This window comes from Coccinella septempunctata, chromosome 8, assembly GCF_907165205.1.
Source record: "Coccinella septempunctata chromosome 8, icCocSept1.1, whole genome shotgun sequence".
Lineage (NCBI taxonomy): Eukaryota > Metazoa > Arthropoda > Insecta > Coleoptera > Coccinellidae > Coccinella > Coccinella septempunctata.
In genome coordinates this window covers 2468674-2482652 of record NC_058196.1, presented here as the reverse complement: position 1 = coordinate 2482652, position 13979 = coordinate 2468674, and the positions used below count along the sequence as shown (strand labels likewise).

The window sequence follows — 13979 nt, the reverse complement described above, 5'->3', positions numbered from 1 at the left end:
AAAATATATTGGAGAGAAATTGAAGCTATCAAAACGTGTGAATGAGTTTGCAAAAAAGTTGGTAGAGAATCAGTTTATAAGTAAAACACTTAGCAAGAAGATTATGACTCACAATTCGGTCCCCCCTAAGATCTACGGGTTGAGAAAAACACATAAAGAAAATTTTGCCTTAAGACCAATTGTTAGCTGTGTTAACGCCCCTTGTTATAACTTGGCAACCTTTTTACATCAGATACTCTTACCAGTAACAACAACAACTTTCAATTACAAGGTGAAAAGTTCATTTGAGTTTGTGAAGAACTTAAACAATGTACAGCTGCCTGATCACTACAAGCTCATTTCATTAGATGTCATTTCCCTCTTTACAAATATTCCAAAAGGGTTAGTTCTGAGCACACTCTCTAAACGATGGTCTTACATATCCGCATATACGAACATTCCAAAGAAGATATTTCTAGAAATGATCGAGTTTTATTTCGATTCGAGTTACTTCAGTTTTGGAGGGAACATATATTTACAGCTAGACGGAAGTGCCATGGACAACCCTCTTAGTCCAATTCTAGCAGAGATAGCAATGGATGAGTTGGTGTCTTCGGTGTTGGCGAACTTACCTTTTGTTCTTCCCTTCTTCTGGTTATACGTGGATGATTCGATCACAGCAGTGCCCGAGGAGGAATTCGATACCATCCTAGATTACTTCAATGCATTCAACCCAAAACTTCAGTTTACCATGGAGACAGAAAGAGATAATAAACTAGCCTTTCTAGATGTTGAAGTACATAGAAAAGAGTGTGGAACCCTACTTACGAATTGGTTCACCAAGCCAACTAGCTCGGGCAGAATTTTAAATTACCACTCCTACAACCCTATTGGCCATAAGTTGAGTACTGTTAAGGGTTTACTTCACAGAATGATGAACCTCATTCACCATACCTTTCATGACTCCAATTTGAGAACTATTAAAAACATTCTCAAGATGAACAATTACCCGAATACCTTCGTGAATAAGTGCTTAAATTCTTACTTCAGACAACATAGGGCCTTTAACAACTCAGAAAAGCCTCCGTGTAAGTTTTACAAGTTTCCTTGCATTGATGGGCTTTCACAGAGAATAAGTACAGTGTTCGACAGCAATACCAAATTGGCCTTTTACAATGTCAGATCCACCAAGTGTTTATACACGCGTTTGAAAGATCCCACACCGTTATTATCGTTGTCAAACGTAATATATAAGATACCATGTTCTTGCGGGAAATCATATATTGGCCAGACCAAACAGTACCTAAAGTCGAGGATAAGCCAACATACCAACGATTGTAAAAACCAGAATCAGAATAAACCAAACAAAACAGCGTTAGCATCACACCATTTTGAAACTGGACACTCTTTTATATTAGAAGATGTCACAGTGCTAGATCGGGAGGCCAATTGGTTTAAACGCAACGTGGGGGAGATGATCCAAATAAACTTGGCCGACACTGTCAACCTAAGAAGTGACTGCGCTAATCTTAGCATTATATATAGCAACATACTAAATATATACGCACGACAAAATATTAAATTCAGGTAGTTTTTTTGTTTTTTGTTTTAGGTGTAATTTAATTTTATTTAAGAAATATTGATGTTCAAAGTAGAATAGTTAGTTTGTCCAATATTTGTCCAGTTCGTGAGATTTTGTGAATTCTCTGTTCAACGGTATTTTCATGTTTCTCTTCTTATGAAAGCGATGACGGAGGCGCATTTCTTTTCCGTTCAGATGTACTATAATAATAAGTATTCAACAATATGAAATTCAGTATGAATTTGACGACGGGAAGGAGTGTGTCGCTGTCACCTGTTTCACCTACATGTTATTGCGATCTTTTTGTCATGGACTAGAGGAACACAGTTGAATTCTAGGTAGAGAATTTTTTTTTATTGTTGTGTAATGTTTGTACATTCACTGTTGTCTGTATGTTTTTTAGAGCTTGAGAAAGCAACAATAAAGTTGCGAAACGTCACTCATAGAAGAAGTTGGAGTTCTTTGTGAAATTTATTCCGATCCCACGACCACTATCAATCATTCTTTCTATAGTTTTCATTTCCTCAGGAGTACCGTGGATCTAATAGACCTCTAGGTCGTAGTGCAAAGGAATTCCCCTCCAGTATACCATCTACAACGTGAATGTAAATGATGAAAAAGAATTCTCTAGAAATTATTAATTTTGAAATATTGTTTGGAGCAGCGAGATTTGAAACAAACTTAAGAATTGAAATACTAATGCGCTTCAATACTTGCTTCTCCAGATAGTTATTATCTGTATCGATAACTTATACTTCTCAATTGTTGATATTTTATCATTTCATATTATCAGAAACGTTTGAAAAAATAAACAGTAATATAGTATATTCTTTCTGTAAGAAAAATACTCTGGGGAATTATCATTTAAATTTGCATATCTTTTATGCTATTATTATTATTTGTTTGGAAAACAAAAAAAGCATTGGAATCCATTTCATTTCCACCAAAATCGTGAAATCAACAGCTCACGTGATAAGTGAGCATTTCGCCCATCTTATAAACTTGTCGGTGTCCTTGGGAAAATTCCCCAATATATTAAAGGAATCCATTGTAATTCCGGTACCCAAATGTGGTAACTCGGAAGAAATCGCGAACTATCGTCCGATTTCAATTTTGAGTGTTCTATCCAAGATATTTGAAAAAATCGTATCCACTAAGATGTTGAATTTTCTGAACAAATACAATCTTCTCAATAACGCCCAGCACGGCTTCAGAAGTGGCCGTTCTACTCTTTCCGCTGCACTCAAGTTTGTTGAGTCAGTATATCATGGCATTGATCAGGGTTTACAGGTGGCTGGATTATTTTTCGATCTTTCCTGCGCATTCGATACACTTTCTTTCGATTTCATTTTGAGTAAATGCTACAGTTTAGGTTTCAGGGGAGTGTTTCTGGACTGGTTGCGTAGCTACCTTCACCAGAGGACTATGCGTGTAAAAGTTGACGACAGTTATTCCGCTCGATTCCCAATAGATTGTGGTGTTCCCCAGGGCTCCGTGCTGGGACCACTACTTTTTCTATTATTTATTAATGATTTGCCTATTCACTTGAGATTATTTCTTTTGGTGTTATTTGCCGATGATACATCGGTTGTGGTCTCAGCGCGGAGTTACGAGGAACTTCGCAGTGCTTGCGAGGAAATTATTGGCCAATTCGTCAATTGGTGTCGGTCCAACAGAGTTGTTGTGAATGTCAATAAAACTGTTTACATTCATTTCGGTATTAGGAAAAACACAGTAGAGACTGTTGTACTAAATTACTCCAACTTCAATTTAAAATCTGCTGAAGAATGTAAATTTTTGGGAGTCTATATTGACAGGAATTTAACCTGGTCTACTCATATAAGTTTTCTCTGTAAAAAGCTCAATAACTCTTACTATGCCATCAATAGAGTGAAAGACATGCTACCTGTCAGCTCATTAATGCAGATCTACTATAGCCTAGTATATAGTCAACTCTCTTATAATATCTTACTCTGGGGAAACTGTGTAGAATTTAACAGAGCTTTCATAGCTCAAAAACGGATCATTCGTTTGATATTCAAATTAAGTTCTCGTACATCATGCAGACCAGTTTTCGTTGAAAATAATTTGCTTTCTCTACCATGTATATATATATTCAAATGTTTAATATATGCTAAAGAAAATTTTCTGAATTGGACCAAATTATGTGAAAACCATGAATATAGTACAAGGAACCAAGAAATTCTGCTTATACCTAAGCATAGAACAAAAAAATTTGAGTATTCTCCCATGTACCAGAGTATAAGATTGTATAATTGTTTACCTAAAACTTTGAAGGCTCTCAAATTGCAACCATTCAAAAAGAAAATCAAGGATTTGTTAATTAATAAATGTTACTATTCTACTGTAGAATTTTGTAATGATTGTCCGTCATTTATCATTGATTGATGAATTTTTATTTCGACCTGTCCTATACACTTTGTTGTCTAAAAGGATCAATAAACTATTATTATTATTATTATTATTATTATGAACTCATAATTATATGAAACACTCTCTAATTTTTCGTATTTTTAGTGCTAGGCTCAAGTATCACAAAAAAACAAAATATTTTATATCATCACTGGTATTCGTGTCATCTTTGCCACTACATAGTTGATTATTTAATATTTTATATGTTCTTTTTTAGGTATCAAAAATAATGGATTGAACACAATAAGTAAAATATCGCAGGAATTTGGACAGGTTGAAAAACAATCTCTCATGAATTCGCCAACGTTTCGGAACTATATTGTTCCTTTCTCAAGGCTCATCATACAACTAATAAAATTAACACTTTAAAATTGGTCATAGGAAGTTAAGGATAAATCAACAAACAGTCCGACGTGTGACAGTTAAATTGAACGAATGGAATCCCATAGAAATTTCACAGCAATCTAATATCGAATCAGACGACGGAACGGGCAATTGGGTGGTGGGGTGCTAGGAAGGGAAGGTAGGGGCTATATAACAGCGGAGTAGATGTACCAAGTATTCATTTGTGAATGTGCTTCGTGCTGCAAATATTGTGTTGTGGTTTACATTTTTTAACTTTGGTACTATCGAATTTTATCGTTTCATACTTAAATATTTTTTTCATTTTGGAAGACGAGATGGACAGAAAGAAGATCTTGAGAATGGGATTGGAAAAATTGAAGTCTAAACAAATTGACTTGAGGAGAACAGTTCAAATCAGGAATTTTCTGAAGTCACATGTAGGAGAACGAAAAAGAGAAAATGTTCCGCAGAAAAAATCCGACACTCACGCTGCAAGAAGAGAAGGTAATCAAGAAGAACATAGACAAAAAGTCGTGAAGAAAATAAATTCCGATGTTGGAGAAAAAAAGCAGTATGTGTCGAACGGAAATCTGAGAAAACGCTTGACGAGGTCTTTTATTCTGAAGGAGATTCTGAATATGACATCTATTAGAAGAAAAGAAGATCCTAATATCAAACTTTTCAATGTGAATGACTACATTGAGATTTTTAGGAAGAAGGAGACACCTATAAAATGAAAACTTTTGTAGGATTTGTAACTCCAGCCCGCGCTATATATTCAAAATGAAATATTAACTTCGAAAAAAATTGAAAATTGTTAGGTGTAGAGAAAAGACAACAGTACTGTTTTGAGTACTATGCGTAAAAGACTGAACGCTCCTTGACCTGCGATCAAGAAATAGAAAATTCATAATATAGGAGTGCAAGTCTGATAATGATTCATTTTGAATTTACAGCATATTCTAAATGAAACATTAATTTTGAAAACAAATAAAAATTGATAGGGGTTCATAAAAGTTGACAGTTAGTACTGTTTCAAGTACTATGCAAAAAAAATCCACTGAACGCTTCTTGACCTGCAATCAAGCAATAGGATATGTATGAATTCAGAGTGCAAGTTTGATATAATGAATCATTTATGATATAGAGTGTTTTCTGAATGAAATATTAGGTTCGAAAAAAAATTAAAAATTGTTAGGTGTACTCAAAAGACAACGTTAGGTCCCGTTCCAAGTACGGTATAAAAAAAAATTTAAACTTCAAAATATGAGCAGATATACTAATTATCAGTTAAAATTAAGTAGGAGGATATCAAATGAGTGAGCCTTCTAATTAGGGCGATAAATAAACGAAATCAACTCAGATATATGAAAACCAACAACTGTTGATTTGTTTGTCCACTTTTACATCAATGTGTATTATGTTCCTGAATTAATTTCGTTTGTTTTGAGTTATTTCATCCTCTCATTTATTGAGACATTGGTTCACTATAACCAGGATAATTTCCAATCCTGCTTTTTTTTGTCATTCAAGAACAGTGTTTTAGGGATTCATCTACTATTTATATCCTACAGATAATTGGAAAAATTTGCTCATTTCAGTTTCACTAGTTATAATGGCTTCATAGATCTAACGTTACGCTACGGACCGTAATTTTTCATATTGTTTTCTCATTACTCCGTATGCCAGCTTCAGTACTATCGCGAATATTATTATTTCAGTTTCAACCTCAAAAAAAAGGCTACTGCAACCAAAATTTTTCGTTATTTTCTCTAATAAATTTCAGCAATCCATTTTCAGAAATTTATGACGGAATAGAATAGAATAGAATTCATTGATCCTCTAAGACATACAAAAATGCATAGGACAAGTCAACAATGAAAAAATGAAACAAATAGTAAATTATTTTACACAAAAATTTACATCTCCCAAGAATTCCCCAACAGAATAATAGCCTTGTTTATGTTTAACATCCTAATACTAGGTGGTAGGTGATTATACAATACGATTGCCTGATAGACAGGGCTTGCTTCATATTTCGATGTTTCATGAAAAGGAATGCTAAGTGTGGTATCATTCCTTGTAGAGTATGTGTGGAAGCTAGAGAGCTTTACCATCAAATGATCATTTTCACGTAGGTATACTAAGCACCTAAGTATAAACAGAGACGGCAAAGTGAGTATATTATTCACTTTGAATATATTTCTGCAGGTATCCATTGGTTTTAAATTGAAAATTAATCGTAAAATTTTTTTTTGCATAATAAACACCCTATGAGAATCAATAGAGTTACCCCACAGTATAACATTGTAATTCAGTAAACTGTAAACTAAACCATAATAAATATTCATCACAGCCTGAAAAGGAAGTGAATTCTTGATCCTGCTTATAGCATAGAGAGAGCTTGCTAATTTCTCACAGACATAATCACAGTGATCGCTCCATCTCAGTGAGCTATCCAAGTAAACACCTAAAAATTTAACTTTGTCTACCGATACAATAAGATGGTCCATGCATTTGACAACAATAGGTTCACAATCATTAATTCTATTCTTAAATCTAATGCACTCAGTCATTCCCAAGTTCAGAATTAAATTATTAGCTTTACACCAATTTAGAAACTTACATACTAGTGAACTAAAAATATCTGATAGATCGCTCAGGTCTCTGGCTGAGACCGCCACTGATGTATCGTCAACGAAAATAATTATGATTTCAGGATCTATGGACCCAGGTAGGTCATTTATGAAAAGGAGAAACAGCAGCGGTCCCAACACTGAACCCTGAGGTACTCCATGATGAAGATCATATTTCTCAGACCAGCAATTCTCTGTCTTAACATATAAGGATCGATTCTTCAAAAATGACATCAGCCATTGGAGAAAAATACCACGAAAACCGATATTGTATAGTTTGATCTCCAAAAACTCCAAATTTATAACATCGAATGTTCGGGACAAATCAAAAAATATGCCAGCCAATTCCTCATCTAATTTTTTATAGATAAAATCAACCATCGAAAATGCTGCTGTTTGTGTAGTTTTTTCCCTAAAACCATGTTGGCAGTCGGTAATAATTCGGAAGCGAGTCAGAAATGACATCATGCGATTTAGCACAATTTTTTCAAAGAGTTTGGAGAAAACACTTAACACCGAAATGGGTCTATAATTGTCAATGCAGCAAGAATCATGCTTTTCAAAAACGGGAATCACAGACGCCACTTTCAAAAGATCTGGGAATTTACCAGTTGTAACCGATAAATTAATAATAAAAACAAGATGCTCAGCGATATTATCCACTATAAACTTCAACACGGAGATAGATACTCCATCAATACCAGTACTCTTTTTATTTTTCAAGCCTCTAACAGTACTAACTAATTCCTCAGTCACAACCGGATGAAAAAAGAAAGTGTTTCCCGACAAAGCTGAGGTCGTACATAAAGATGACAAAATATTTCCATAATAATCCTGGAGAATTCTTTCGACAACTGAAGCAAAATGGTTAGCAAAAACATTAGCAACATCTCTTGGCTCCGTATAACTTTCCCCACAATAATTTATTTGTACTGCTATTTTTGTACTTCCTTTTCTCCCAGTAATGCTATTTACCATATTCCATACCGCTCTATTACTATTGCTGGAAGAGTTTATGACCTCCGAGAAATAACTAGATTTAGTGCGCCATAAGAGTTGTCTAAAATCTGACTTTGCTTTTTTATAGACTTCATAAGAACCCACAGTCTTCATATTTATATTTAACCAATCTAAATTTTTCAAATTCTTGCTTGCTTCCCTCACTTCCTCATTTATCCAGTTTTACCTATTCTGATTTGAATTCCCAGACTTCACAAGCGGACAATTTATTTCCAGAGAATACTGTATTAACTGTGCAAATATAACGAAGGCATCATCAATATTGGTGCATTTATATATTTATTTATTTATTTATTTGCCAAATAGGACATCTACAGGTATAAAACCCAAATTGATGTCCATAAATTACAAAAAAAGTACAATCAAGTAGGACACAGATAAAAATTAAACTACATTTATCTATTTAACAATAAGAAACCCACAAAACACTCCGGAGAACCAATTATTCTCTCAACCCTTTTTTTTTTGTTTTTCTTTTTTTTAATTTCAAAATTCAGAATATGCGGAAATATTGGTTACAAATTATGCCAACTAATTCTATAAGTTTCTCTTCTAAATGCATTCAGTGTGAGGTGAAAGATATCGAGGTTGTTGAATCTTTTATTAAAAAGTGCAAGCATTCTATTAATCGGTGAATTATTTCTCAAATTTGTTCTATTTCGAGTCAAATCAAAAGTAGGGTTATTCCTCAGCCGTCTAGATGGTATATGAATTCTCATCAGATACAACAAGTCTGGGGAATCGACCAAGCCCCTCAACACCTTGAATAAGAAAATCATATCGGATTGCTTTCTACGACTATCCAGTGAGAGAAGGCCAAATTTACTCCTCAAGCCCCCAGTGCTCGCCAAGTTGTCACGAGAACCCTCAACTCTGTAGTCCAAATATCTTAAAAAATTATTCTGAATGACCTCCAAACGATGCTTATATACCTCATACTGGGGACTCCACACAGTTGATGCATAATTCAATCTGCCATAAACGTAAGCGAAATAGAGAGCCTTTAGGGCACTCACAGACGAGAATTGTCGACAAGTTCTTAAAATAAACCCAAGCATACGATTGCCCCTGGCGACAAGGGACTCAACATGAGGTGCGAAGGTCATTTTGCTATCAAATATGACACCAAGGTCCCTTATCTCCTTTTTTTTATGGAGCAATTTACCCCCAAAGTTATAGTTGTAATCCACTATATTGAAATTACGGGTGAAGTTGATGAAGGAACATTTGTCCAAGTTCAACTGCAATCTATTTGTTTTGCAATAAACGAAAAATTCATCAAGATCATTCTGGAAAGCAAGACAATCGTTAAAAGTCTGAACTCTCGCAAAAATCTTAAAATCATCGGCGTAAGCCAAGAATTGACAAAATTTGAAACAGGTCCCCACGTCATTCAGAAAGATTAAGAATAAGATAGGTCCCAGATGGGATCCCTGAGGTACACCTGAAGTTGCTATATAAGGCTTAGATTTATAACCATTCACATAAGTGATCAAAACCCTACCGCTGATGTAGGAGGACAGCCACCGAAGCAGATCCCCGTGCACACCGGCCTCTGACAGCTTCAACATTAATATATTGTGATCTACTTTATCAAATGCTTTGCTGAAGTCGGTGTACACGGAGTCGACCTGGACACGCTCATCCATAGCAGATAGTATATACTCGGCATAAAGAACAAGGTTTGACTCAGTAGATCTTTTGGGAAAAAAGCCATGTTGTTGGTCAACTATGAAAGACTTAAGGAACCCGATCAATAACATCGTTCACTATTTTCTGCAGAATTTTACCGAAAATATTCAACTTACAGATGGGTCGATAATTTTCTACTTTACTTCGATCTCCCAGTTTAGGAATAGAAACTTTCCATTGATCAGGAAATATGCACTCCTTAAGAGATGAATTGAACAGGGAGCATAGTGGAACGCATAGATTTTTTGAACATCTCCTGATAAAAACTGAAGGAATTCCATCAGGACCCGCCCCCTTGCTTTAATCCAGTTGACAAAGAGCTCTCGCTACGCCTTCTTCATCTACCTCAATTTCAGACAACACATTATTACACAGATTATTGCTCTTATGCATTGAAAACTTTTGTTCACAAGGCTGAAAAACGCCACGAAAATATTCGGCAAACAGATCTGCCACACCCTCGCCCTCAGCAGTTTTACCATCAAAACTCACCAAATAAGGAATCTTACTACTACGATCTTTCAGAGAAACAAGCTGCCAGAATCCTGTTGTATCATGAGGTATCAAATTTTCTATGGTCTCTAAGTTTTTTTCATAGTCATTCTTTATACTCAATTTACATCTTCGTCTTAAATACGAGAAAACTTTATAGTCCAATTCAGTAGAAGATATCTTCCACTTTTTATGAGCCCTATTTTTATCCTTTATAAGTTTTATTGTGCCAGGTGTATAATATTGAGGAAAATTATTATTAATTTTTTTTTTAGGTACATGTTTTTCAATGATATTATATATTTTAGAGTAAAATAAACCGATACAATCACCAACTTCACCGTTTGAAAAAAGTGAGGACCAATTAATTTTTTCCAATTCAGTATTGATATTATTATAATTAGCCCCTTTGAAATTGTAAGCATAAGTCAATTTGGAATGAAGGATCTTAACATTAAAAAAGTTCAACAGCAGTTCTACACTAACATGATGGGGATCTTCTGGGACTAAAGGATCAGCCGATTTAATGACCCTTTCAATGCATAACTTGTTATCAAAAATTAAATCCAAAATTCTGTTATTAACATTGGTGAATGAGTTGAACTGCTTAAAATTACAAAAATTCACTATATCTAGCAATCGACTAAACCTGGAATCAATTCCTTTAGGTATTAAATACGAATTATGGGGTTTGAACTCCCATGTAATATTTGGCATATTGAAGTCGCCACAAATTAATACAGTATCATCGAAAAATATATTGGAGAGAAATTGAAGCTATCAAAACGTGTGAATGAGTTTGCAAAAAAGTTGGTAGAGAATCAGTTTATAAGTAAAACACTTAGCAAGAAGATTATGACTCACAATTCGGTCCCCCCTAAGATCTACGGGTTGAGAAAAACACATAAAGAAAATTTTGCCTTAAGACCAATTGTTAGCTGTGTTAACGCCCCTTGTTATAACTTGGCAACCTTTTTACATCAGATACTCTTACCAGTAACAACAACAACTTTCAATTACAAGGTGAAAAGTTCATTTGAGTTTGTGAAGAACTTAAACAATGTACAGCTGCCTGATCACTACAAGCTCATTTCATTAGATGTCATTTCCCTCTTTACAAATATTCCAAAAGGGTTAGTTCTGAGCACACTCTCTAAACGATGGTCTTACATATCCGCATATACGAACATTCCAAAGAAGATATTTCTAGAAATGATCGAGTTTTATTTCGATTCGAGTTACTTCAGTTTTGGAGGGAACATATATTTACAGCTAGACGGAAGTGCCATGGACAACCCTCTTAGTCCAATTCTAGCAGAGATAGCAATGGATGAGTTGGTGTCTTCGGTGTTGGCGAACTTACCTTTTGTTCTTCCCTTCTTCTGGTTATACGTGGATGATTCGATCACAGCAGTGCCCGAGGAGGAATTCGATACCATCCTAGATTACTTCAATGCATTCAACCCAAAACTTCAGTTTACCATGGAGACAGAAAGAGATAATAAACTAGCCTTTCTAGATGTTGAAGTACATAGAAAAGAGTGTGGAACCCTACTTACGAATTGGTTCACCAAGCCAACTAGCTCGGGCAGAATTTTAAATTACCACTCCTACAACCCTATTGGCCATAAGTTGAGTACTGTTAAGGGTTTACTTCACAGAATGATGAACCTCATTCACCATACCTTTCATGACTCCAATTTGAGAACTATTAAAAACATTCTCAAGATGAACAATTACCCGAATACCTTCGTGAATAAGTGCTTAAATTCTTACTTCAGACAACATAGGGCCTTTAACAACTCAGAAAAGCCTCCGTGTAAGTTTTACAAGTTTCCTTGCATTGATGGGCTTTCACAGAGAATAAGTACAGTGTTCGACAGCAATACCAAATTGGCCTTTTACAATGTCAGATCCACCAAGTGTTTATACACGCGTTTGAAAGATCCCACACCGTTATTATCGTTGTCAAACGTAATATATAAGATACCATGTTCTTGCGGGAAATCATATATTGGCCAGACCAAACAGTACCTGAAGTCGAGGATAAGCCAACATACCAACGATTGTAAAAACCAGAATCAGAATAAACCAAACAAAACAGCGTTAGCATCACACCATTTTGAAACTGGACACTCTTTTATATTAGAAGATGTCACAGTGCTAGATCGGGAGGCCAATTGGTTTAAACGCAACGTGGGGGAGATGATCCAAATAAACTTGGCCGACACTGTCAACCTAAGAAGTGACTGCGCTAATCTTAGCATTATATATAGCAACATACTAAATATATACGCACGACAAAATATTAAATTCAGGTAGTTTTTTTGTTTTTTGTTTTAGGTGTAATTTAATTTTATTTAAGAAATATTGATGTTCAAAGTAGAATAGTTAGTTTGTCCAATATTTGTCCAGTTCGTGAGATTTTGTGAATTCTCTGTTCAACGGTATTTTCATGTTTCTCTTCTTATGAAAGCGATGACGGAGGCGCATTTCTTTTCCGTTCAGATGTACTATAATAATAAGTATTCAACAATATGAAATTCAGTATGAATTTGACGACGGGAAGGAGTGTGTCGCTGTCACCTGTTTCACCTACATGTTATTGCGATCTTTTTGTCATGGACTAGAGGAACACAGTTGAATTCTAGGTAGAGAATTTTTTTTTATTGTTGTGTAATGTTTGTACATTCACTGTTGTCTGTATGTTTTTTAGAGCTTGAGAAAGCAACAATAAAGTTGCGAAACGTCACTCATAGAAGAAGTTGGAGTTCTTTGTGAAATTTATTCCGATCCCACGACCACTATCAATCATTCTTTCTATAGTTTTCATTTCCTCAGGAGTACCGTGGATCTAATAGACCTCTAGGTCGTAGTGCAAAGGAATTCCCCTCCAGTATACCATCTACAACGTGAATGTAAATGATGAAAAAGAATTCTCTAGAAATTATTAATTTTGAAATATTGTTTGGAGCAGCGAGATTTGAAACAAACTTAAGAATTGAAATACTAATGCGCTTCAATACTTGCTTCTCCAGATAGTTATTATCTGTATCGATAACTTATACTTCTCAATTGTTGATATTTTATCATTTCATATTATCAGAAACGTTTGAAAAAATAAACAGTAATATAGTATATTCTTTCTGTAAGAAAAATACTCTGGGGAATTATCATTTAAATTTGCATATCTTTTATGCTATTATTATTATTTGTTTGGAAAACAAAAAAAGCATTGGAATCCATTTCATTTCCACCAAAATCGTGAAATCAACAGCTCACGTGATAAGTGAGCATTTCGCCCATCTTATAAACTTGTCGGTGTCCTTGGGAAAATTCCCCAATATATTAAAGGAATCCATTGTAATTCCGGTACCCAAATGTGGTAACTCGGAAGAAATCGCGAACTATCGTCCGATTTCAATTTTGAGTGTTCTATCCAAGATATTTGAAAAAATCGTATCCACTAAGATGTTGAATTTTCTGAACAAATACAATCTTCTCAATAACGCCCAGCACGGCTTCAGAAGTGGCCGTTCTACTCTTTCCGCTGCACTCAAGTTTGTTGAGTCAGTATATCATGGCATTGATCAGGGTTTACAGGTGGCTGGATTATTTTTCGATCTTTCCTGCGCATTCGATACACTTTCTTTCGATTTCATTTTGAGTAAATGCTACAGTTTAGGTTTCAGGGGAGTGTTTCTGGACTGGTTGCGTAGCTACCTTCACCAGAGGACTATGCGTGTAAAAGTTGACGACAGTTATTCCGCTCGATTCCCAATAGATTGTGGTGTTCCCCA

At 35.1% G+C, this 13979-nt stretch overlaps 2 protein-coding genes across 2 annotated transcripts; both read left to right on the top strand.

Moving 5' to 3' along the window:
* Window positions 1-460: 460 nt before the first annotated feature.
* On the top strand, window positions 461-1570 carry LOC123319255. Its single transcript, XM_044906127.1, has one exon. The coding sequence runs from the start codon at window positions 461-463 to the stop codon at window positions 1568-1570; it is 1110 nt and encodes a 369-aa protein (XP_044762062.1).
* A 9821-nt stretch (window positions 1571-11391) lies between these two features.
* On the top strand, window positions 11392-12501 carry LOC123319248. Its single transcript, XM_044906119.1, has one exon. It carries the CDS (start codon window positions 11392-11394, stop codon window positions 12499-12501), a length of 1110 nt encoding a protein of 369 aa, XP_044762054.1.
* Window positions 12502-13979: the final 1478 nt, after the last annotated feature.